This window comes from Malania oleifera, chromosome 9 (assembly GCF_029873635.1).
Source record: "Malania oleifera isolate guangnan ecotype guangnan chromosome 9, ASM2987363v1, whole genome shotgun sequence".
In the NCBI taxonomy this organism is placed as follows: domain Eukaryota; kingdom Viridiplantae; phylum Streptophyta; class Magnoliopsida; order Santalales; family Ximeniaceae; genus Malania; species Malania oleifera.
Window position 1 is genome coordinate 49,801,337 of NC_080425.1, and position 27,389 is coordinate 49,828,725.

A 27,389-nucleotide genomic window follows, 5' to 3' on the forward strand; every position below is an offset into this window, starting at 1 on the left:
GGGTTTGTGTGCGAAAAAATGATTCTGTTAATGTATTTAAGTGGCTTCCCCGACAAAAACCGATGATGGTTTGGTGAACATCAACCTTCTCGGTTGATTTTTGTCAACGGAACCATCGACGATTTGGTGCAGAATCAAACTATTTGTGTGATTACTCATACTTATTTAGTAATGACTTTTCCATAATTTTAAATGATGACGTAAGGAGTACACATGCCTAGCTCATGTCTTATTTTACAAAATCTATCTTCCTTTGGGATTTTGTTATTGCCATGGTTAAGCGTCCTAGTGATGCCTAGGCAATTGGGCATTCTAGGGAAGGCATGGCCTAACGTTGAAAGTCATGACAAAAGATATTTTTTCTTTTTTGTCCTAAATTAATTAAAGCTATGTATTATGGTTTTCTAGATATATTGTGGTTTTCTAATGGATGAAATTTTGTGAATTTTGTGGTGAATGACTACTTGGGTCAAATAATTTTGCTAAAGATTTTCTTCTTGTTTTATTTTCCTAACCTTTTCTTAATCATTATAGTAAGCAAAAAAAGGTTTACTATAATGTGATTGATTATCACAACAATTGCAATATTTCAAGGACTACCAAGGGAAGCTTGCAAAGGTGTTGGCTAGCTAAATCTACTACCTTGTCTCTTCTCTATCACTTTTTTGTTTTTTAGTTATATTTCTTCACATTTTTAAAGAACTAAATTTATTTTTAAGTTTAATGAGAAGACATTAGACAATATCAGGCAAATATATGTATACGTGTATGTGGGCACAAAAATTTTAAATTACCTAGAATTAAATTAATTGGTTAAAAAGACATAATATCTCTTTTGACTAATTATTATAATAGGCCTAAATAATAAGCTATTAATTGGGGCCTAATGAAGATAATTGGATGGTCCTAATCAAATTAAATATGATCAGCTATCTAATGGTTCATGTCTTGTGTGCATGGACACCTGTCAAAACATAAATGGTTTAAGGGTTTCACCCAACCCTACTTTGTTCCTATAAAAAGCCTCATATTGGCTTCTCTAAAAAAGGGGGTGGGACTCGGAGAAGGACAAAGGAAGAAAAAAAATGAAGAAGAAAAAAGAGAGAACTTGGCTTGGAAAAAGAAGAGACAAGCACAGTTATAAAATTAAAGAATACTCAAAGTTCCACCCAATAGTGGGTGATCGAGTTTTCTTCTTATATCCATTGCTTATGATTGAGCTTGTTCTAATAGAGATCGAATCCGGATCCATTCTCCAACAAATTATTAATTTCATCAAATTAACAGATCTTATTAAAGTAATCCAAGATCAGGCTAATCCAACTTCCGTAGATCATGAAATTGATCATTTGGAGGATTTACCATCAATTCGTTTGGCAGCAATCCTAAACCCTTAAATTGGCAAATCTCATCCATATAAATCAAAGATTGAACCAATTCACCTTTTGTAGATCATCAAATTGGTCATTTAAAAAATTTATCTCCTATTTTGTCAAATCGACAGATTTGGTCAAATTAATTCCAAATCTAGCAAATCCACCATTTACAGATAATTAATACTTCCTCAAATCCACCATTTACAGATAATTAATACTTCCTCAAATCCACCATTGTCTTTGGGAACATGTGTTGGCCTAACAAGGCTTAACCTCAATTTAGATAATGACAAATTAAGGAATCTAATTGTACTTTCAAGTGAATTTACAAGTATTAGATCTTACAAGCACAATAGACCACATTTAAGTTTAAAAGCCATGAAGAAAACAAGCAAAATGAAGTATGGCTAGAGATTGGATGAGGATCAAGCTTCAAGACATGAAGACTTAGATTTTATTTCATGCTTAATGTAATGGAAGTCTCATGTAAGTACTTCTCAAATTTAAGTTTGTTTATGAAGCTCATTGAATAAACAATTAGACTTAGAGACCTATTTTAACAACTTGAAAATATTTGTTCAAAGTCCAAATATATTTTCAAATGAATACATATGATTTCTGGAATCAAAATTAAAAGGAAAAATGAATTTCAGAATGTTCGGGCGACTGAAGCTCAAAGCTCAGTCGACCGAATGCAGGAAACTAAACAATCTGGTCTGGCATCAGTTCGGGCAACCAAACACATGATTTAGTCGACCAAATGGCCACTGCCAATGCTAAAGTCCAAATAGTGTTGGTTCGAGCAAATAAACAGAAAGGTTAGTCGATTGAATAGGTTCAGGCAACCAAACCTAAAGTTCAGTCAACCGAAACGCTATTGCCTGATTAGAAATTCATGTCCTTAATTGGTTCGGGCGACCAAACTATTAGTTCAATCAACTAAAGTATGCGACTTACTTTGCGAACAATGCGATTTCTTTTCATTTTCAAAATATATTGTTGTCAAAATATAGGCAAACGGTCAGAATTCAAAACCTAGCTATTTAAGGCTAACCCTAATCGTGTTAGGGCAATCTAATTGCACAAAAATACATTGAATTATCTTTCAATTGCTGTTGCGCTCTGTTCTTCATCGCTGCAAAATATTTTTTGGTTTTTTTTCTTCGATTTCTTATCATTCAATCTAGAAAACCTCTTGAGCTTCATAGCAAATTTATTGCTGAGAGTATCCTACTGATTTTAAAGTGTACAAATCTGCTCTTTGTATATGAAAATCTACTGCTGTTATTTGTAAACGAACGATTCTAGTGTGAATTGGTGACAAACAAGAGGGTGTTCTTGCTTGAGAGATGTTCCACCTACTGAAAGGAGAGAGGTGCTCCACCTACTGAAAGAAGAGAGGTACTCCACCTATTGAATGGAGAGACTTAGTAAAATCCTCATAGTGGGTTGCTTAAGGCAAGAATGTAGGCGTTGCCAAACCTTATAAAAAAATCTTAGTGTCATTCTTTCCCCTTACCTATTTACTTTCAAGCACATATATATTGATTTTATATGTTGTGAATGATTTAGTTTGATTTGGGAGTGCTGTGAATGAAATAATTTGATTTGTGGATGCCTTGGTTGATTTAGATAATATTGTTAATCAAAATCTATTGTAGCTACTAATATATATTGTGATTTAGCCATTGGAAACAATATTGTAATTGTTCATTAACTAGTTAAGTTATTATATAAATTGTTTGGCAGCTGAGCAAACTATTGTTATTATTGATTTAATGCAAGTATTGTTAGCAGGGTATAGTTGATCACATATCAATATACAAGTTTTATGTTATCTCATATTTAGGATTGTTTATTAGTATAGTTGTTCGCTGAATAGATTTCCATGGTGATTGAAACAGTTAAAGCATGTGGTACCCCTTTTGGGATTACACCTTCACTTTCAATTGGTTTGAGAGCACAAGCTGCAATATATTCTAATAGGTGGTTGCACAAAGATCACAATGGCAAACCTAGGTGTGTCCCCATTTGGTGAAGGACAAGCCTCTACTAGACCCCTAATCTTTTGCAGTGTAAATTACACCTTTTGGAAACAAAGAATGAGAATATTTTTATAAATGTTGGATTGAAGAGTTTGGAGAGTTGTAGTCCAAGGAAACTATGTTCCTACTAAAATTACTGAAAACAAGGAAATTCCTAAGGAAGAAAATGAAATGAATGAAGCTGACATGAAACAAATGTAGATAAACTCTAGTGCAATGAATGTTCTGTATTGTGCCTTAGATGCAAACGAGTTTAATAGGATAATGGGTTGCAAGACTGCCAAGGAAATCTGGGAAAAACAAGAAATAATCTATGAAAGAACCGTAGATGTTAGGGATAGCGGAATAGACATGCTCACTAGCGAATATGAAGCTTTTAAGATGAACCCAAAAGAATCTATATCGAGTATGTACACTAGGATCACCCATATAATAAATTCCCGAAATGCACTTGGGAAAAACTACCCAAGATATGAAATGATTAGGAAAATCCTTAGAGAACTTCCATCTGTTTGGGAACCTAAGGCCATAGCCTTAATTGAGGGTAGAAACCTAAAAGCCATGACCTTAGACGAACTTATTGAGTCACTTCTCACATATGAGATGGCCATTAATGAAAGAAAAACTGAAGTTGGCAAAGTTAAGAAATCCATCGCATTTAAAGCTTCCAAAGAAAGCTCAAGTGACAAGGAAGATGAAGAGATGGATGATGAAGACCTAGATTTAATCACCAGACAACTAGGTAGATTCTTTAAAAAGAATAAGAAAGTTTCCAGGAAATTTCGAGGATCTAAACTGGAAAAAGGAGAAACAAGCAGAAAAGAAACAAAAGCAAAACCTCCAACATGCTATAACTGCAAAAAGGTAGGTCATATAAAACATGACTGTCCACGATTTAAGAAGGATTCTAAGAAGAAGAAAAGGAAGAAGAAGGAGACAATAAAGGCCACAACTTGGGAAGACTCCAGCTCAAGCAGCTCGAAAAGCGACTTAAGTGATCAAGAGGTGGCAAACTTCTGCCTTATGGCGTTGAACGATGAGGTAAACTCTTATTCTAACTTGTTCATTGATTATAGTGATGAATCATGCAATGAATCTTGTGATAGCATGCCATCATACACTGAATTGCAAATCAAATTATTTTAGTTTCATAAAAGCTTTGTTAGGGTGCCCAAAAGAAACACCACACTAAAAGCAAGAATGAACTATTAATGAAGAAATTATAGTCAACTCATTCTGTTGTAAAAGAAAAGGACTCTAAACTATAGAGTAAGACTGACAAGATGTCAAAAGAATCAGAGAACTTGAAACTACAAGCCACAAGTGAAAATGAGAATGATTCAAAGATAGCTAGTCTAGAAAGAAAGGTAGAAGATCAATCTAAAATAATTTATAACTTCACAAGAAGAAAAGAAAATTTTGATAAACTAGTTAACTCTCAAAAGATATCTATAGATAAAGAAGACATTGGATTTAATGGAATAGAAAACAGGAGGAAAAAGAATCTCTACATGGGCTATTTTGTAAGAGAATCTAAAAACTATGCGAATACTTCCTCAAACAATACATGCACACACACCACATGTTTTTTATGTAAAGAGAAGGGCCATGTAAAATTTGAGTGCCCATTTAAAAGAAAGCATGTTGAAACTAGAAAGGTATGGAAAGTCAAAGGAACCTCTAAAACTAACATAAAAGGACCAAAGAAGGTTTTGATACCTAAAGTAATTACTTGAATCCTTTTGTAGGTATGTTTTAGGTCCACCCCTTCGAAAGACAAGTGGTACTTGGACAGTAGATGCTCAAGGCACATACAGAAGATAAGTCCAAGTTCACATGATTAACACTAAAGTAAGGTGGACACGTCACTTTTGGAGACAATGCATCCACAAAGTCAGTAAGGAACCTTCCTTAATAATTGAGAATGTCTTATTAGTTGAAGGTTTAAAGCATAACCTGCTTAGCATTAGCCAACTTAGTGATATATATGTATGTGTGTGTGTGTGTGTAGGTATATGTGTGTACATTGGTATAAAAGTATATAAGTATATATGTGTATGTGACTTATATGTATATGTGTATAAATATGTGTATGTATTATATGTGTGAGCTAGTATATCTGTGTGTGTGTGTGTGTGTGTGTGTGTGTGCAAGTGTTTAGATATGGTATGTATGTGTGTATATAGGAGTGTGTAGTAGTGTGTGTTTTATTGTTATTTAATCTTGTCATGACTAAAAATTCAGAAAAAAAATTGAAAAATGTGGAAAATCTAAAAATTATGACCTTTTATCTTTTGGTTCCCAAAGTCTAATTTAAGTTATGAATGAATAAAGGAGAGGATTTCACTGTATAGTGTCTTCTTCTCCTTATTCCTTGAGGCATGGCAGAAATTTTTTTTTTTTTAACCTTCGAAAATCATATTATACAAGGATTTTGACTTCAACCAATAGAATTAGACCAAACAAACCATATTTGTTTGTTTAGTGTCAGAGTTTTCTTAACTAAAAAAATGCTTTCAAAAATTCAAAAAATATATGTTTTTTTAGTGTTTTTCTTGATTTTAGCAGGACGATGATGAGACCCTAGCTTTTTTCTAAAACTCATACATTTCATCATATTTTTCAACTCAAAGTTTTTTTTTTTTTTTTCCAAACTTCATCTTTTTCACTTTCTTTAAAGACTAGTGATAAAAGTCCAATGCCCCTTTTTTAAACTTAAATTTTTTCCAGTCGATAATACAAGTATAACAGTTTCAAACTAAATTTTTTCATCATCTATATTCGTTGTCATCACATTTCTTTTAAAATTGGGTTCTAAGGCCAATCCCTTTTAGAGCAAATACTCTGAACTTCTTGAAATCATATTGGGATATTCAAACAATAATAACAACATTGGAAGACCAAAAGGGGTCTTTTCTCTTTTATCATTTGCTTCTTTTCTTCTTGAAGACAACACATACATAATTGCGGTAGCTGTTTAGTGAATAGGTATCGATAAGGGTGTTAATTGGCTAATCATTATTGAGCTGGTTAGATCACCTTTCCTATATATAAATGTACTTCCAAACTTAAATCTCTGGTTTTGCAGACTTTTTCAAAACTTTTTTTTTCAATGTTTTAAAAAAAAAAGGTGGCAACTCCATGTCAGATGATTTTAATTGTTTTACTCCTTTTTTTTTCTTCAAAACTCCTTCTTTAGGGACCGTCATTCCCTTTTTGTTAACACCCAAACAGAATTCGGTCCGTCAATAGGTACCCCTTCTAAAATAAAGTATCTATCCTAAAACTTTTGATGAGGATTGAGATAATGATCCCATCTCTTCCCCTACACCCGAAAAATTTTTATTTCCACTTTGAAAACTCTTCATCGCAAACATATCTTAAAAAAAGGGAAAAATGCTAACATCTAAAAACAATAAAATGCTCTTTCTTTTGATATTTCTTGTTCTCTCTAGCCTATTTTTTTTCCCTTTGGCCACAAAATTGCTTTTTGATGAACTTGAAGTGTTACAAAATAGGTACATAAAATGTTGGCTCTCTCACATGCTCAAAATTAGACATGTAACTCAGTAGTGAGGATAAAAGCAATAGTTAGTTTGGTGAATAAAAAGGAGGGAACTAGCAAAAATTATGTTATACTAGTGAAATCGAAGTATTATTTTATAGGATCACAATGTAGAACAACTTCCCTTTATATGGGATAGAAAAAAAAAAAAAAAAAAAGACAACTTAAACACACAACATTAAATAATTAAAAGCTTCTATAACAACTAATTTGAGACTATGCTTTGCTTCCACATAATGAATATAAATGTAGCTCAAGTACACAACTATAAACCATTTATTTTTTAAAAAAATGGAATTAAAATTTTTAGACTATTTTTTAAAAAACTTTGTAATCACCAATTAGAATCACTTTCAACCCAAACTCACAATTTCAAACTCTAGAACACCAATTAGATTCACGAGCTAATAATTTCCGTGGAATGCAAAGCAAATCGAAGAAACATAAATGGATACAAGACTTTTAGTCATGAAACTATGAACACTTTTTTCTTCTAGCATTACTTTTAAGCATTTCAACAATTTTAAATCCTAAAGCAAGGTTCAATGCCCTTTCAAATAGGGAGTATTCATTGTATAATCCTGTTATTGAGCTATGGTGAATATGAGGAGGATAGGGTAGAATGGTTTTCTTGTGTAGGGTAGACTAATTTTTCTTGTTTGATCTAAAACGAGCCCAACAATGAAATCATTATTTGTTCTAATTTTTGTATGTTAGATGATTATATGTTTTTTTTTTTTTTTTCATAACAAAATTAAAACAAACAAAATGAGTTAACTTTTGAAAATTCTACACTTACATAAGCTAACAATAGCATCAGGGACAAAGTAAGATTTTAGGTTGTTGGTCTACGCCAACTTTCAAAGATGTGAAAATACATAACATAAGTTATTATGTATCTTGTAAATATTTGTAATTTACAATTTATAATAGTATAATTAGAGTAGGCTTTTGCTTCATTTTTTTTTTTTTTTAGATATCGCTCCAGGTGTCCACGTCCGTTTAACGGTCCGCGACTAATCCCGCGCCCCGTGCCAGCTTGCCCGACAGCTCACGGAGAGGGTAAATTTCAGGAGCCCGCCGCAGGAATCGAACCCAGAAGGAGAGAAAGCCCTGACCTCGTGAAAGGCACTCCCAAGGTCCGCCTTGTCAACTGAGCCACGCCCTGGGGGCAGGCTTTTGCTTCCTTTGAAAACATGTCGCATGGCACTCCTATATCCATTTACTTGACCTTGGCATGGGTGAATGGGTTTTGGCTTAAATTGGCATAGCACAAAGCTCATATGCTTTTGTAGTTTTAATCAAATGATGACTTGTAAACAAATTGGGTATTTTAGAATTAATAAAGAGAAAAAATATTTTGATGGAGAACTCTCTCTTAGTCCCTTTATAAATCTAGTTAAAAATTTAACTATAGGCATAAAGATTGTAGAGTTCATTTTAGCTCGACTCAAATTAATTTAAATGAAGGAAACTGAATAAATATATTCAACATTAGCTCTAGATCGAGCTTGGTTAAAAATCTAATCATAAGTTCGAATATTATAAAAGTTTGACTTAACTCAACTTGTTTTGTTTGGATTTTTATTCCCCAACTCTAAGATTTTTAAGAAAATAAGGAGAGAGTAAAAATAATTAGAAGTTGTGGGTAGTTTTTTTTTTTTTTTCAAAAATATAAATGAATTAATGACTCATTATTTGATTATTATATTTTATTTTAAAACTTATTAAAAAATAATTTTTTTAGGAATAATATCTACTATTAATTAAAGAAACCCTAATTAGTTTTTAGTTATTTTTAAAATTAGCCATTCCTCCTCAAGTGTTCTTAATTTACAAGTTATTTTGTAATTAAATTATGAGTATATAAGTAACTTAATAAAATTTTTTAAAAATTAAATCTGATATTTTAAATCTGATTATTATTTAAATTTAAAATTTATTATGATCATTCAAATCTAATTATGAAACAATTAATGTTCTTTATTTGAAATATTCACGATTTTTTAAATTTGTAAATTTTGTTATTACTTCACCATTATCTCTTAAAAAATAATAATTCTGGGCTGTGGGCGCGCCATATGAATCCTATCATGGGTCAAGTATTCGACCCATGGGTTTAGGATCCGTTTCCGTCCCCAACCGGACTTTCTCCTTCCGCTCTTCGTAAATCATAAAGCCCTACATTCTTAGTTCCTCTAAGCCCTACATTCTTGGTTCCCTAGCAACTCTCTCTCTCTCTCTCTCTCTCTCTCCCTCTCTGAGCTTTCGGAAGAACGCTCGTGCTGCATCGGTATGGTTTCTGCGAATGCTTTGGTTTTTCATTGCTCCATTGTCTTGCTGTGTTTTCTGAAATTTTTTCTACGTTCTGCTTCTATTTTCAGATCCGTGATCACTGATCAGAGTAGGCGTTTTTCCGTTAAGCCATGGCTCTGGTATGATTTCCTGTTCTCCTATTATTTGTGTATTTTTTGGTTTGTTAACTGATAAAATTTTGGAAAAGAAGAACAAATTGAAGGTTTTTTTTTTGGGCCCGTTTCTGCTGTTTTAAATGCTGAGGGGTAGGAAAGATGGGAAATTGTTTTCCTTGTGCTCGCTTCCAGTTTCTCAGCTAGTTAACGGAGCTTATGCTGAATTTGGTGTAATTCATGTGCTACGTATGCAGACAATTTGAATGGGTAGACTGAAAAGAATTTTCACGTGACCTGTATCTTGAGCAAAGCAGGAACATTATTCGGTAAATGAAGAAATTTCGAACCTGAAAGTAACAAATGGGGTCCTAATTTGTCGTAAGAGTCAATTGCGTTTTTCTTGGCGGAATAGAACACTGGATTATACTTGGTCAAGAGTAGATTTGAAGATCAAATTTCGGGTGTTCAGATTTAGCCTTTTCATTCCTTCAGGTGTTAATAAGATTGGCAATGATTTTGTGACCATTAAGATATCTTTGATGTAGTTAGTGTTCTTAATTTTTTAGTGCTTCTTTTTATGGCAATTATTTTTTTTTTCTTTTATTATTTTTTAAATATTAAGATACTGTTCTAAATCTGAAAAAAAAGTGAACATTCATTTTGTAGCTGACAAAAGAAGTTGCGCCCCCGCGCGGGGGGAGGGGGGGGACGATACCTGTACTACTACTTCTAAGCTAGCTTTTCTGAAGTTTTTATCGTTTTCTTGCGGGCCAAATTTCCTTTAAAATTCCTTAAGTTAGCCTTTTTTACCTATTACACACAAAGACTCAACAAAGGTGAAATAATGAATACATTTGCTTAACTACTCTTCCTAGACATTACCTTTTTTAATCATATATCGCAATTTTGCCAATTTAGTTCACAGTTTTCTTTTTCTTTTTTCCCCCCTTCTACTTTGTAATTGGGTACAAAGAAAAAGCCTTGAGCAAGTGCAGAGCATGTGCAAGAAGTATAATAATAATAATGATCATAATAATCAGTGTTTTGAAAGGCGTTTGGGTACAAAGAAAAAGCCTTGAGCAAGTGCAGAGCATGTGCAAGAAGTATAATAATAATAATGATAATAATAATCAGTGTTTTGAAAGGCGTTTTTGAGGCGCGCTTCTGTGCATTTTGGGACAAAAATGCCTCAAGGCGTATGTGTAAAGGCGTAAATCCAAAAAAGCGTACGCCTTAGCCAAAAAACCACGTTTTTTTACGCTTCATATGCAAAGCGTACGCCTTTTGGCCCAAAACTCAAAACATACTGAAACCCTATCCTCCCTCTCTCTCCCGCGAAGCTTCTTCTCCTCTGCTCTGTTGCCGAAGCTTAACGAAGCCTTCGCTCTCTCTTCGAAGCCTCTGCTCTCTCTCGAAGCCTTGACGAAGCCTCGACTCTCTCTTTTGAAGACTCGATGAAGCTCATCGAAGCCTCTGCTCTCTCTTTTGAAGCTTGGATGAAGCTCGACGAAGCCTCTCTCGAAGCATCTGCTGTCTGTCGAAGCCTCTGCTCTGTCTCTCAAAGCCTCTACTCTCTCTCTCTCTCTCTCAGCATTTGCTAATTGTTGAAGCCTTTGCTCTTTGTCTCTCGAAGCCTTTGCTCTCTCTCTCTCTCTCTCTCTCTCTCTCTCTCTCTCAGCATCTGCTCTCTCTCTTTTGAAGTCTCTGTCTGACGGGTCTGAGTTCTTTATTCGTCTCTCAGGTTTTTGTTTCTTATTTTAATTGCTTAAATTAAATCTTGCTACACCTGCTAAATTGTAATTTGACCTTCTCTTCTTTTTGAAAATTATGGCTTATTTTTAACATGTATTGTTTGAGTTTGTTAGCTAAAATTGGCCTATATGATACTTAAGAATCATATTTTTATTTTTTCTCCATTATTCTAACATTTTTATTATTTTAATACTATATATATATATATATATATATACTTTTTTATTTATTAATTCTTTGAAAAAATATAGTCCCAAAAGGCTTACGCCTCAACGCCTTGAGGCTTACGCCTCAACGCCTTGAGGCTTACGCCTAGCCTCGTGGAGGATAAAATGCCTCGCCTTACGCCTTCGCCGTTTAAAACATTGATAATAATAATGATAATATAGATTATAGAAAAAGAGAGACAATATACAAAAGCCAGTCTCTCGAAGCCCTGTCACGGTTTAGCTCAAACATTAATGCCTTCTTGTTTACCAATTCTTCTTGCATTCCGTGGACCTCCATTTCTCTTCATATGTTCGTACTTCCGAGCCAGGACTGATGACTCTCCTTATTGTACATTTGGTTGGAGAGAAGTGAAGAGGAGAGAAAAATAATTGGTTGCCTTCTCTTCTGTCCTTTGTTTTACATGAAATAGAGAGGAGAAAAGTAGTAAGAGAGAAGTGGAGAGAAAAAAATTGGGAAATCCCTATAAGCAGAGAGAAATAACTCAAAATGAATAAATACACTAGGACAATTCAATTGGTTGTTTGACGGGTAATCTTGTAAATAATTGATTTTTTTCTTTCAATCCATGTTTCCCTATGCTCTTTCTCTTATTGAACTAGAGAGACTATTTTCTTTTCTCCTTTCTTTCCTTTTCTTTCTCCTCTAGGTTTCTTTTCTGCTAAGCAGGCTCTAAAATTGTTGCTTTTCTAGAAAATCTATAAAGCCATTTTCTCTAAAGCAATCGAGTGCTCCCCCATCACCCCACTCAGCACCCCCCCAAAACACACACACACACACACACACAAACGAAAAGAGGAACAAAATTCCAGCCTATAAAAAAATGTTGGCAAAGCTAGTTCAGAAAATGAAATGATATTTGAATTATTCTCATGGTACATTGCATGACCCAAAAGAATTCCTTTAGCTTTTTAACTTATCAAATTGAAACTAGAATTCTGAAAGGTAGCACATAAAATAAATTGGAAAAGTGAGAGAGATAAAAACCCTAAAAAAGTATGGGAGGTCTTTCTCTTGTGACTTTACATATTTGCTCATTTATTTTAATTATCTAACCACATACCATCTTGACCTTAAATTAAGAGGATATATGGCCTCCACCTTGCATCCTAGATTGTTGTAATAATTATACTCTCTTACCTTGTTTACCAAAATCAACTCACTTTGCTCCATTTGTCTTTGGAGAAAATTAGATAGTCGTTGGAATCTAAAATCGAATTTCTGAAGTTAGAACAAGATTCGATGTTATTTTGCATTCATGGATTTAGATTTTTTATCCCAATTCATCTCCTTCCCCAACTTCTAATTCATTTGCACATGAATTTAATAAAATGAAAATATTTCATTCTAGAATTTTTAGTTACAAGATATGCTTTAGGATTGAGAAGAAGGATTACCAGGGTTCATAGTGTCTTGGAATCATTTTTTGAATAGTTGAAATCTTCATCACCACCAAACATTTTAACATTTCAATTCAGCATGTTTACAATTGACGGGAAAATGTGGACATTAAAGTTTGTGTCCTATCAAAAAAAAAAAAAATGTAATCCATGTTTGTGAAATCACCATGAAATGATCCTGCAGTACTCTGCTTAGTGGTGGTGGTGGGAAGCTGGCGCTGTAGTTTTAGTCCCACAACCAAAGTTGTTGCATGGTCCTCACTTTCAGCATTTTTTTTGGCATGAGTAGTCCAATTTCAACATTTGAACTAACTCAGATGACCTGAAGTTATGGCTGGGGAATTCAATCATTTCCTTTGACAGTGGTCCCTCCACTTTAGTAATCTCATGCATGATTTATCCATATTTTGAGTTAATTTGCACTGGTATTTTAACAAAAATGCATGGTGAGGAAAACAGAGTGAGACCCCTGCTTAGGAGGCAGTTGTACTTGATATATGACAAAGCTGGAATGGTGGAATGCTTGTCTTAGCAGAGACTTTGTTGTTTAAATCTCCTTTGCAGTTTGCTATGACTGTTACAATCTTATGATTCGCAATTCAATTCAAATGATTTGTACCAATTCCACACCAAATCTATTAGAATCTTACTAGAAAATCCAAAAATGAAACAATCGTTGCTGAATCTATTGATTCACCGTGTGAATCTAACGAGTTGATCTGAATACATTGATTCACTCATTCACACAATTCTAGACCTATCGTATCTTGGTAGACCCAACTGGTTTAAGGCCCCAATATCAACATTTTTTTTTTATTGATTTTTCTTTTTACACGGTTACCTTCCATTCCTTGTCTTATGTTACATTCGCTGTACTATTCTTCACTCTCGGAGAGTATAATGCTCTACCATTGAGAAGAAGAGGTCAACACTCATTGGCTGAGGCGGTACTCATGTTTCATTTTCTTGTTAAGATTCAAACGTTGGGTTTTTTTCAGTAGATTGATCAATTATTATAATTTTGCTTGAGTTAATTTTTTTTTATATATTTTTTGTTTCTTTTTAATAGAGAAAGCATATGCATGAATAATGATTTTTCATTATTGACAATCACCAAAAATTTAGTTTTTTATGATTTCTTTTTTACTCTTACATTTTATTGTCTAGGGAAATCATACATAAGTAATTGTCAAAATTTAAATGTATTTTACTACTTTTCTTGGTGTTCGTATATCAGTATATGCATGTCATTTGGAAACAATTTTGGGAATTTATACCAAATGTTACGATTTGATTCAATTCTTGATCCTGAAATTGGGATTTCGAATTTGCAATTTTAATCTCGATTAGACAACTATGGTTATCACTACAAGTTAATAGTTTAATATTTTTTTTTCGCGAAAATGTGATCAATGCTATCACATTTTGTATGAACTAATCGATATATTTACCTTTTTGTTTTTATTTATTTATTAAGTTTCTCATCCAAAGACTAAATGTTGAGGGGGCAGATTATCTTGTTAGCATATGAAGTAAGCATTCTCTTTTACCTCTTTTTAATGGTATATTTGTTTGATCTGCTTTGTAGGTTTTGCATGCTGGGAAAACAAACAAAAATGCTTTCAAGACACTCATTACTGCGGAGTACTCTGGCATCCAAGTTGAACTGGCTCAGAACTTCGAGATGGGTGTGACGAATAAAACTCCCGAGTTTATCAAGATGAATCCCATTGGAAAGGTGCAGTTACATAATTGAGATGAAAAATAGCTAGTAATCAGATGCTTGCATAGGTATCAATTTATCACAAGAACTTATTATTCTGTAGGTTCCTCTGCTGGAAACACCTGATGGTCCTATATTTGAGAGCAATGCAATAGCACGATATGGTGAGACTGTATATATTTCTGCTTGTATCTTTGTGTATGATGTGTTTGCTTGTGCAAGCCCCGCCTGCTTTTGGTTGCATACATAATACATGTGTCTCCTGGTGGTTGAGTGAGACTAACTGTTCTTAGCTTGCGACTGCAGTTACTCGACTGAAGGCCAACAATCCTCTTTATGGTTCTTCTCTAATTGAATACGTAGGTCTCTTTTTTGTTTGCATCTACTGGGCCGCCGGGGGGGGGGGGGGGGCACTTAAGCTGGGAACTGTTATTTGATTTTTCAAATGTTGAAGTTCTTTGATCCTCATTCTTACCTGAAAAGGAAATCATAATTTAAAATTTTGCTTTCTGTTATGCTTATTATCATTTACGTGCTGGATTTTTTCAGGGACAAATTGAACAATGGATTGACTTTGCATCTCTAGAGATTGATGCTTATACTTCGAAATGGCTAGGGCCTAGAATGGGGCTTGCTGTACACCTTCCTCCAGTCAGTATAATTCCTCCCATTGCGAATTTACCTGTTTTCTAATTTTAACTATTTTGCTTCCTCGCATTCTAAGGGATTGGTCATTAGCTCCAGTATTTTTCCAGTAGCATCTAAATTATATCTTCTTTTCATCTTTTTTCATAAGTGAAGTTTGATGTTGACAATGAGTAGGAAGTTTGTCTTTAGGAGGGTCAATGGATTGGGGATGTTTCTTTATTTTATTTTATTTTATTTATTTTTATTTTATGCTTATTCTTGCCTTTATTGCTTTTCAAATTGTCATAACACTCCTGTTTCTAGCCTTTTCTGATTCCATAGGAAGTTTTATTTCTCGGAACTTTTATCTTAGGAAAAATTTGAATTGAGAGAGATAGACCTTGTTTTATTGTTGAGTGTTGTAGAATCTTTTCTTTATTCTTTAAGATGGATGGAATGGCTTGAATTTTGGATGCTTCAGGGGATTTTTCTTATAAAACTCTAATTATTTAACTCATGATTTTATTGGTGATAATATTCTTTTGCATTCTATTATTTATAGTTAAAGACCCCTTCCAAATTGAAGCTGTTCTTAATGTGATTAATACTTGTGAGCTGTTATAGTGAAGAATCCCGCCTATAGATTTGTCCCCATATATGTGCACCTTCGCTTTCCAATTGTTAGACAAATGCTATTTATTTGTTTGCATTTTTCCTTTTACTTGTGCATTTGGGACAAGTTTTATGGAGTTCTTTTATGGCAATGGGTTTGCCCTCCTTAATTGGAGGGATTCTCTCTTCAGAATTTTAGTTCTTTATTGTTGTTATTGCTATTGTTATTGTTTTATTATTTCATAATTATTATGATCCTTATTATTAATGGTATTTTTTGCCTTTATTATCATTATTGTGTTCTCGTTGTTATTATTAATTTTATAGTATTTTTGTTATTGTAATTATTATTAGTTGTTATTATTTTTATAATAATGATAATATTTAGTATTATTATTTTTTATTGTTTTTGTTTGATTATTACTATTTTTTATTATTTTTAGAATAGTGATTATTATCAGTGTAATTATTATTTATTATTTTTATTATTTTTTATTTATTTTAATAATAATAATTAATATCCTTAAAATAATAAATATTTATTATTATTATTATTGCCATTTCTTGTTATTAATATTGTTCTTGTTATTATTTTCATGTAATAATAGATATTAGTATTGTTATTGTCGTTATTTAAATATTATTATCCTTAAAATAATAATTATTAATGATTACTATTTTTGCCTTTCCTTATTATTATTGTTGTTATTATTATTTTTTAATAATAAATATTAATATTGTTACTGTCATTATTATTAGTTATTATTACAACAACAACAACAAAAGCAAGCCTTAAGTCCCACTAGGTGCAATCGGCTACATGAATTCTTTTTCGCCAATTTTTGCGATCCCAGACCATCTCTTTTGGCAGATTCAAGGATATTAAATCTTTTCTCACTATCTCCTACCAAGTTATTTTAGGCCTACCCTTACCCGTTCTATTGCCCCCCACAGTAACTAACTCACTCTTCCTCATTGGCGCACTATGTGGTCTACGTTGCAAGTGTCCATACCATCTGAGTCGTCCCTCCCTTATCTTATCATCTATAGGAGCTACACTTAACTTACTGCGAATATGTTCTTCTTATTTTTATAATAATTATTATCCTTAAAATAATAATTACTATTGTTTTTTACTTTTTTATTATTAATATTGCTCTTGTTGTTATTATTATTATTTTTATAATAATAAATATTATTGTTATTTCAATTATTATTAGTTATTATAATAGTAATAATAATTAGCATTATTACTATTTTTTGTTGTTTTCATTATATTTTTAATTATAAAAGGAGTTTGATTCCGTGGAATGAAGATGGATTCCAGCTCATCTAGACTGGAATCACAATTCTGCCTTTTGTAGGAATAGCATTCTGGCCAAAATACAATTTTGCCCTTGATTCTGCAATCCAATCGCTGGAATGTGATGAGATTCATGGGCATTGCTTTGTTAATAGTTTCTTAAGTTCTCCCTTTTTTTATTTGGCTGACATCAGAATAGACCTTTTTGTACTCTCTTCTTAGTAAGTTTCTTTGTTTACACAGATGTGGAGCACAAAGAGATCTGTATATATGTTAAAAACAATCTGCACACATTATTACATCATCCATTGTGCTAATACATGTTCTTAAGTACAGCTATCCCTCCCTTTTGCATTATAAGATTGTTCTTATGAATTTCTTCGCCTTTTTCCTGTATGCCCCTTTATAAAGGCCGAGGAAGCTGCAATTTCTGCGCTGAAGAGAGCACTGGCTGCTTTGAACACACATCTTGCTTCAAACACTTACCTGGTTGGTCATTCTGTGACCCTGGCTGACATTATCATGACATGTAATTTGTACCTGGGATTCAGTCGGATAATGACGAGGAGCTTTACCTTAGAGTTTCCACATGTTGAGAGATATTTCTGGACCATGGTTAATCAACCAAATTTCAGTAAGATACTGGGCAAGGTAAAGCAGACAGAATCTGTTCCCTCTGTTCAATCTGCAAGAAAGTCTTCCCAGCCAAAAGAACCTGCAAAATCTAAGCCCAAGGATGAAGCAAAGAAAGAAGCCAAAAAAGAAGTCCAGAAAGAGTCGGAAAAACCCAAAGTCGAAGAATCTAATCAAGAAGAAGAGGCACCCAAGCCTAAAGCCAAGAATCCTCTTGATCTGTTGCCTCCAAGCAAGATGGTACTGGATGAGTGGAAGAGGCTCTACTCAAATACCAAAACCAACTTTCGTGAGGTTGCAATTAAAGGTATGTGCTCCATTAAAAGTTTCTTTCAAGGAAAATTTTACGCAAATTAGTTATTGAGGAAGTTCACTTTCTATCTAATGTGTTTGGATAATTCTGTACTTTATCCCTTCCTGATTTTATTTTTTGATGATTTAACAAATTACTATTTTGCCCTAAGAGCTTAGGCTGTTAGAAAACTAGCTGACAATGTACATTGGGCTAACAACCCCACAATGTGCTGTTGGAAAGACAAATGAACAAATAGTATTACAGAATAGAGGGCATTGGGATAACAAGTTTTGAACCTAAGACCTCTAGATAGGGAGTAAGTATGCTGTTATGAGATCAAGGTTTTATCATTAATTTAGAAAATTAAGGACTGAAAGTTAACCTAAGTTAAAGTCAGTTATTTTGGGTGGAGATTGGTTTGCTATTTGGTTAATGGGAATCAACCTTATGTGTACAACAAGAGTTATTGAATTCCAATGTTCATTCAACAGGCAAATCACATGTAAATGTCTTCAGTAACATGCTATGGAGAACCAAAGATGAAATCATCCTTCAAAATTAAGGTTGCATTTGGTTTTTGAATAGCTATTCTTAGGAATATGATGGAATATAATGACATTCAGAAATAAATATTGAATAGGAAAGGAATAGAAATTCCTATAGTGAACTTTGGGAATAGTTATTTGTTTTCTATGCCTTGTTATGGATTCATAACATGTCTTAAATTGTTCTAGTAATAATGTATAAACTATCGAATTTTTCTATAATAAATATTCTATTCCTAGGAATAGAGATTTTGCAGACCAAAAATAACCTAAATGTTTACTTTGGTCAACCTCAAAATTATATCCTCCGATTTTGTTATCTTTGGAGGGATAGTGTGGTGTGATGCAGTATGATAACAATACAGTACTTGCTCGTTTTTATTTATTTATTTATTTATGTACATATTTGATAATATAATAGTATTTGTGACTTGATTTTGTCAATTTTGTTTTTGTTTTTTTAACAAAAACAAAAAAAAACTGAATTTGATACTTGAACAAACAAGATTGAGCTGTTTTGTATCGATATTCAAGAGTCATGCTAAGGGAGTTAAAAGGCATAAAAACAAAAAAAACATTATTCCATGTGTTTTATAGTCACTCTTCCACATTGGATGTGTATAAGGAAATTTTGGACTTATAATGATGGTTTGGGCTTCAACTATGTGAGGGACCTTGTATAGGACGAATCTGTGAGGCCAGTGGGCCAAAGTGGACAATATTTCACCGGAATTGGAATTATCCTATTCAATCTAGTACTATTGAGTCTAGTCCAATCCTATTAAAAATAATCTATAAAAGAAATGCACCCTAAAGGCTTTTTCTGTTAGGAAATGGACAAATAACATACACTGATTTAGGTGACCACTTTTGTTATATCCTCCGTTTCTCCTTTTATTGAGGTTCCTAGGTGACCTGGTTGACTTGATTTTATAGAAAGGCAAGCAAGGCGGTCTACCAGGCATTTTAGATTTGTGGTAGAATAAACTTTGCATAGTTTCTCTTTTATGGTTGTGTATTATATATTTCATTTAATTTTAAATAATTTCTTCAAAGGCTTTGCCAGATAGGTCTATTCTGAGGAAGGATCTGTTTAGATTATGATCTTTGAGTTAAAAACAACGAATATGGAAGTGCCTTTAGTGTCTTCATTAGATGGTTTTTTGTCCATTAGCAATGTTGGCAAGTTTTTGATCCTCCTTGCCAGTTTGTACTCCCCCAAAAGGGGACAAAAGAAAGAATACTTTTGTTTATATTTTCTTATGATCTGTTATTGCTAGTTTTTTATTTTTGGGATTTTAAGGTTTTATATTTTCATGGAGGTTTTATATGTTCTTTCTGTCAATTATTGTTTGTGGGAAGCTTTTATTTCTCTTATTGGATAATTGGTATTATATTTTGCGTCTGGTTTTCACAAATTAATTGGTGACTAGAATATAACAATGTATCATCATAAGGGATCCAATTTAGTTCAGGTCAGTAACACATATTGCTATGCTTTGCAAAGTTGAGAGGCCACTGTAGTTAAAATTATTTGGCATCTAATTATGCCCCAACACCATTTGGAGATATCCCAAGTACAATTTCTTTAGATTTGGCATTGTGAGATGCTTGCCCACATCTATTTTTGCAATTAATGATGCTTGAAATGTTATTTGAGAGAAACATTAATTGTGTTTTCTCTTTAGTAAGACCGTCTTCTATAATGGGGAATTTCTAAGTAGAAGCGATGTGTTCGGAATTTGAATAGCTTTTTCCCCATGCCTTGTGGCACCACATACTTGATGGTCAGGGTGCTTTGGTTGGGATCAAACTTGAGATTGGTGTAATGGACAATTGTTGGAGTATGGATAATGTAATTTGGGATAGGTATTATCTGTTTTGTCTAGTTGACACCTCCCGACCTCCTTTTTGTATGAATGTATGATGTTCTCACTCTTCTCATTACTCCTCCACTCCTACTTCAGTTGGGTTATAGACGGGCCTCCATGGTTAGGCAATGGGTTGGTCTTGACATTAGGATTCCCTTTGTTCATTTGGAATTTCAGCATATTGATCAATCGAATCTTATGTGGTGCCTCAATGTGAGACATTCATCAGTAGAATGCCCTGAAGAGTTTTTGTGGAATTCATGCAGTACGTTTGGGTTGCGCCATTTCAATAGAGAGCTCGACCTTGAATTGGCACAATTCTGCCTTGGCCAGCCAGTAGCTGGTATAGTTCTGATGGTGGCATAGGTAAGGTGTTGATTCACAAATCGACTTGCGTGCTGGGTTGGTGGAGTTGGGTTCATGGGATTAGGGTTGGGCGTATCTAGTACGACGCAGACTAGGCTGGTCCATCATTATGGGGTGGGGGAATAGCTGCATTTGGTATACAGGCTATGCGTGAACTCCAGGGGTGGTGTGTTGACAAGTTGTGCATTGGCTTGGTAGGGTTGTGGTTCCTTTCCTGCCTCTTCGTTGTCACCACCTTGGCTAATTGGCTCACTACACTGACTTCTCCCTCTTTGCTCTCCCTTTTAACAAATTGAGCCTTCTTATTTGCAAAATGTTGTGTTTTGAGTGGAACACTATATAATCCACAATTTTCCTCAATTTTAATCCTACTTTAATTTTCTCCCCTATAACCACATCAGTAAAACTTGACACGCTATGCCCTAATAGCTTGTCATAACATATCTCTTGTATAGTCCCAATGAAGGTGTTGGCAATTTCTTTAGTTTCCAGTGGCTGCACTTGTGCTAGCATTGTGCATACTCCCAAAAGGTTTCAGTCCTCATATTTTTCTTATTTTGCAAATGAAAACAATCTAGAGTGGTGTTGTAATTAAACTTAATACTGCTTCAGAAATGCATTAATCAAATCTCTCCACCTTTGACCCTACTTTTATCCAGGGATGCATAGTTGCATACCAATGCAGAATTGGCCCTGTCAACTTGCATGAAACACCTAAATGAGCAGCTTTTGGTTTTTTGCATAATGCTGCTGTCTTCTTCGTGTACATTTGTAAGTGCGTTTTTGGGTAGACTGTCCCACTATATTTGCCAAAGTTAGGTACTTTCAACTTGATGTTGCTCAAAGTCATTCATCCCTTAGTCTTGCATGCCTTGGAACCTTTAATGAATGTCATTCTCTCCTTGTTATTCACCAAGGATTCTTACCCTACCTGTCCTTTTTTTTGAAGCTTCTTTATTAGGTATGTTGATGCCTGCAGTGCTAAGTCCTCAAGTGGTGGAGGGGAGGTATCTTTCCTTGTAGCCTTGCTCTTCATTAGTGTCATTAGATCTACCATGGCTTTTTCCAAAACCTCAATCCGTTTATCTGAGGACTGCTCACCCCTTTGTGGTTTTTGAGCAACTATTTCTCGTTCCTTGGATTAGGGGAAGATGGGGTCACGAGCAATAATCAGGTTTTTCTTTTTGCACAGAATTTTATCTTTCAAATAACACAAGCATACAAAAGAATACATGACAAGAGAGAATGTTGATACAAAATTACCAACACAACACCTAGAGAAGTTAGTGGCATGAGCGTTTTTGAGAGGCCTTTGCATCTGTCGTGATTCCTCCTTCCCTTGAACTTTTAATTTTTTTGCCCATGTGGAGATTTTCTCCTCACAGTGGATGCACTACTTTTATTTCATGAATTCACAATACTTTTATTACTCACAAGAAATGAAGGCAAACAAAAGCATCTTTGCTAATATCCAATCATCAGCACCCATTGCATGGTAAAACATTTGAATTTGGGTGGCATAAACATCAGATGCCTTCTTAAAGAGCATCATTACACTAGATATAAAAGACTGGACTCTATAATTAGCAGCCATTGGAGTTAAGTCCATATCTTCTTGGCCATGGGTACATCGCCTGATATGATCTGCCAATGATGGGGTCTAACATCATCAATCAAACCTTGATGGTGTGATAGATCCTAGAAACACATGTGAGCTTCTCCTTGGAATTCCTTATTACTGCTCACTGCTTGATGACCAAAGTGGGGTGTGAAGGTAGAGAGATTTGGTTTATGTGTTTGTGAAGCAGTAGAAGTTCAATTCCGGCGTCACTCTAGACAGTTTTGATTTGCCGAATATGGAAGAAAAGATGATAGAAACCTTTCAAGAGTATGATTGGTGCTGGTGGGAGGAAGGAACACCTTCATACAGGCTATATGTTATATTATGACAAGCTGCTAGGATGTTGCATCTCGAGTGTTTGTGAATTTCATGGTTATGGGGAGAAAATTGAAGCAAGACTTAAATCAGGGAAATCGTCGATTATACTTTGTTGCACTGAATAGAACATCAACAGTTTGAAGGGAAAAAAGCTTCATTTGTTAAAAGGTGGAAAAGAGGGAGAAGTTAATGTAGTGGGTGAGATGGTGACAAAGAAGAGACAAGGATGCAACCACAGCCTTTCCAAGCCTATCCATCATGTTTACCCACAATTCATCAACGCCCCTCAAAACCTACACCTTGCTTGAATACTAAATGCAGCCTATAGTCCCCCATCCCATAATGATGAACTAGCCTAGTCCACCCTAAGTACCAATTGCTAACCTTACACCAGATGCACCCAACCCTAATCTGATGAACCTAACTCTAATCCACCCAGTACCCAAGTCGAGGCAGGAATATAGTGCTTACCTATGCCACTATTGCCCTGAGGTGGAATTTCGCCAATTCCTATAAGGTTAGGCCCTCCATTGAAATGGCACTAACTCCAACTTATTATGTCAAATCTGCATGATCTATCTTGGCATTACATTGATAAAATGTCTCGTATTGAGGCACCAGAGACAGGATTTTTTATGCCAATGTGCTGTAATTCAATTGAACAACGAAGAAAGGAATCCTAATGTCAAGACCAACTCACTGTCAGGCAATGGAAGCCCATCTGTAAACCTTACAGGAGTATGATCAAAGGAGTATAGTAATGAAAAGAATGTGAACACCATATGGGAAGGATGTCAGGATGCACCAACTAAATAGAGCAGATTACTATCCCAAATTACCATGATTACATTTACACACACAGATGATAATTTTGAACTAGTATGATATTGATTCAGTTCTCTCATCTTTTTGCAATCAAAACAACCATATAAAACCGTATCAATGAATCAATTGAAGGAAATATCAAGTAACACATCAATGAATTAAGAATCAACATAAATAAAAGAATGAGTACAAGAAATGCCATTCGAAGAAGCAAGAACTCCCAAGAATTCCCAACCCCCATTATTATCACCCTAGCCTCCGCCTCTAATGCCTCCAAGTTTTCCAATGCTCTCCCCACTGCTCACCTCCCCCTCTAGCCTTTTATAGGGATTTAAGGCTAAAATTTTGCCTTAATACTCTAAACTCTGCTTTTCAATATTGTTCCTTAAGAAAAACGTAAAAGGAATGATCGTAACTCCTGAAATGAAAATTGAAGTCCAAAGTTATTTCGAACCATTGATTGTGCAAACTAAGAATGGAGCCATATCAAAGTGATGAAGGAATGCATTTCAAAACATAACTACCTAGTCAAAATGGCCATGGACAATTACCCCTCTTTTGCTAAAGTTTTTGCATGAAGACATTAGGTAAAGATGGAGTTGTCCATTTTGATAAAAATCCTGTATACAAGACAGTTATGTCCATGAGGGTTTCAAAGTCCCTACAGATGACCCTTCCTCATTTTATTGGATTTATCTTAGGGTCCAGAAGTCCTATAATCCTTCCTTGTTTCTGTGGTTCCATTGTAGAGTTTGAAAGTCCCTATGGATGATCCTTTCTTGTTTTTATTTGGATTTACCTAAGGTAGGGTTTGAAAGTCCCTATAGATCATCTTTTTTTATTTTTTATTTTTCCCAAATTTATCAAAGGTAGGGTTTGGAAATTCCTACAAATAATCCTGCCTGTTGGATTCATCTATGAGAAACAAAGTGGGTTCAGAAGTACGTTTGTGCGTAGCGAAGGTGGTTGACCAGCCATCTCAAGGATCTCTACTCAACTAATGTCTCTTTTGTCACTTGTTCAAAGAACGGTTACCATTGTCATGCATGTGTGTACCTTGAACATGATAGAAAGAAAGAGTAGAAATAAAACCCCTAAGGTCATCCAGTGAGGTTCATCACTATCAAAGAAACTCAAGTATTTGGAAGCCAAGGCCCTTATTTTCACTCTTATTAAAGGGAGCAGCCTCAGTAGCACTAATTTTTTAAATCTTGAAAATTGAATAATGAAGAAGACTATTTGATTGAAAAGAATGAGTTTTTCAAATGGATTGAGTTTGCATTATTGATTTGAATGAAACATGTTTGGAATGGAGTTCTGAATGAAAACTTAGGGTTCACCATAGGCCAATTAAAAGAAAGTTTAAAAAGAACATTTTCTATGAAGTCAAGAGGGACTTTCATATTTGCTTCTCATGATCCAACCCATTTGATAGGATTGTTTACTTCTCTCTAAGGAAGAGGAACTCCACCTTGCCAAGAAGGATGAAAGGAAGCATGTAGGATTTTTCCAATCATCCCATCATTAGCTGAAATGAGACACAAGAGACATACATGGACTGAAGACGCAAAGCAAAAAGATACACGCTCAAACAGACACTTGGCCTACTAGTAAATACATAACCATCAAGCAAGAACGGAATAAAACATGAACTAAATGCAAAAAATAGAAGTACCTGCAAGTAAGGCTAAAAGGAGGCTCCAACAGGGTTTATACTTTAATTGTCCAAGCCTTTTCTAGATGTTTGTGATTTTCTAATGTTTTCTGTATTTTGAATTTTTCTTTCCTTCTCTTATTGAGATTTTTTTAAAAAAATTTTTAGGCATTTTTTCCAATGATTAAAAAAACAGAAAAAATGAATAAAGGTATAAAAACCAAAAGTAAAATTAAGAATTAAAAAAAAAATATTAACCTAAATCTGAAAATATAATTAAACAAATAACTAATAAGGTACACTAATGATCATAATTATATTATTAGCAATCATGATTGATAATAATTTAACTAATAATAAGAATACAAATAAAAATAACCAATTTCTGTGAATTTTTCCTGTATATTTTATATGTTAAATATTTTTGAAAGATTTATAAAATTTTAAATTTTAAAAAATAAGAATTAGGAACTTTTTTGAAAAAATAAAGAAGACGGCTGCTCGGGTCGACCTGCTGAACAGCCCTGGGTTTCTCTTTGCAGGGAATCCTATATTTTTTGCACAGCCACCCTCCACCACCCCTTCTTGGAGGTCTTTGCCATGGCCTTCCATGAAACGTCACCTGGACGGAACACCTTTGCATGGCGGTGTTGCCAGCAGCCCAGTGACGAGGACTCACCTCACCTTCTCCCTCTCTGAACTCCAAGCATGCAGCATCTGCTGCTGTCTAGGTCAGCATCAAACCCCTTCCGGCCAGCCACCATTGGCAACCAGCTGACCACTGGTTGGCATTGGAAATCGTACAATGATACTGTTCTAGTTGAAAGTGCAAGAGCTTGAATTCTTAAATATTTTCTGCTCTGTGAAGAAGTAAAAAAATATAAGAACAATGGAGGAAATCTTGTATGAAGATTGTTCAAATAGTGTCCAGAAAAGATTATCTCAAAAAAACATTATTGGTAGCTATTGCCCTTTTAGAGCAGAATGAAAAAGATGTGGAACTTAAGGTTTACAATGACGTTTTTATAATCTGGTTATTCCAAAATTTGAAGTCTAAAGTTTCATCCATCTTTGTTGAGGATTACATTACATTTAATCTGGCTGTCCCAAACATTTGAAGTGCAAAGTTCCAGCCATTTTTGGTTTTGCCTACATTGAAAAGTACCTTTGAATTTAAACCTTTGTTTAGTTTGGAATGAATAGCTGCGTGTTTATTGCAGGATTCTGGGACATGTATGATCCTGAGGGATACTCTCTCTGGTTTTGCGATTACAAGTACAATGATGAGAACACGGTGTCGTTTGTCACACTGAACAAGGTCAGTGGATTTCTTCAACGAATGGACCTGGCTCGCAAGTATGCGTTTGGCAAGATGCTAGTGATTGGTTCAGGACCCCCGTTCAAGGTGAAAGGGCTGTGGCTTTTCCGTGGGCCGGAGATACCACAATTTGTGCTTGATGAATGCTACGACATGGAACTTTACGATTGGAAAAAGGTTGACATATCAGATGAAGCCCAAAAAGAGCGCGTCAACCAGATGATTGAAGACTATGAGCCATTTGAGGGAGAGCCTCTTTTGGATGCAAAATGCTTCAAGTGATTTAACCCCTCTACTGTCAATTAGCATAAGGTCTTCCCTTTTTTATATAAAGAAAAATTTCTTTACCCCCCTGATGACCCTGACCATTTTTAGATCTACCTGTTCAAGCATGTTCACATTATTATTCTGTTTTAGAAAATATGGGGATTAGTATTTGTAATTGGGGTCACTATAAATTATTATTATTATTGATATACACAACAACATCCTGTTTTAAATATGTAGAAAGAAACTGGTGCCCACCTGAGGCAGGATGGATGTTGGATGGGGTGATTTAAAGGACGGAAATTATTGGTCCCATGGATTGGTATCTAATGCTGTGTTGTTTTAGAAAGAAGTGTAGAATAGAATGATGGAAAGTTATTCTATCAATAGCGTAAATATGCTGCCTCCTTTATTTTGTACGCATCCTTTCTTATTTATTTATTTATATATATATATTTTGGGTTATGCCGGGTAGGGGTGAGCAAACGGTCGGTTTGGTGAAATTCGGTTAATTAATTGAATTAACCGAAAATTTTGGTTAATCATTTTCACTAACCGAACCGACTGAATAAGGGGTATTAACCAAATCTCGCCCGATCGAATTACTTGTTTGGGTAATTCGGTTAATTGAAAT

General features: G+C 34.4%; 1 protein-coding gene across 1 annotated transcript; it reads left to right on the forward strand.

Moving 5' to 3' along the window:
- Positions 1-9,154: 9,154 nt before the first annotated feature.
- Positions 9,155-27,142, forward strand: LOC131163933 (elongation factor 1-gamma-like). The gene is made up of 8 exons (XM_058120776.1): positions 9,155-9,279; positions 9,371-9,421; positions 14,366-14,515; positions 14,604-14,664; positions 14,807-14,859; positions 15,050-15,151; positions 17,454-17,982; positions 26,391-27,142. Exons 2-8 carry the CDS (start codon positions 9,413-9,415, stop codon positions 26,768-26,770), a joined length of 1,284 nt encoding a protein of 427 aa, XP_057976759.1. The 5' UTR covers positions 9,155-9,279; positions 9,371-9,412; the 3' UTR covers positions 26,771-27,142.
- Positions 27,143-27,389: the final 247 nt, after the last annotated feature.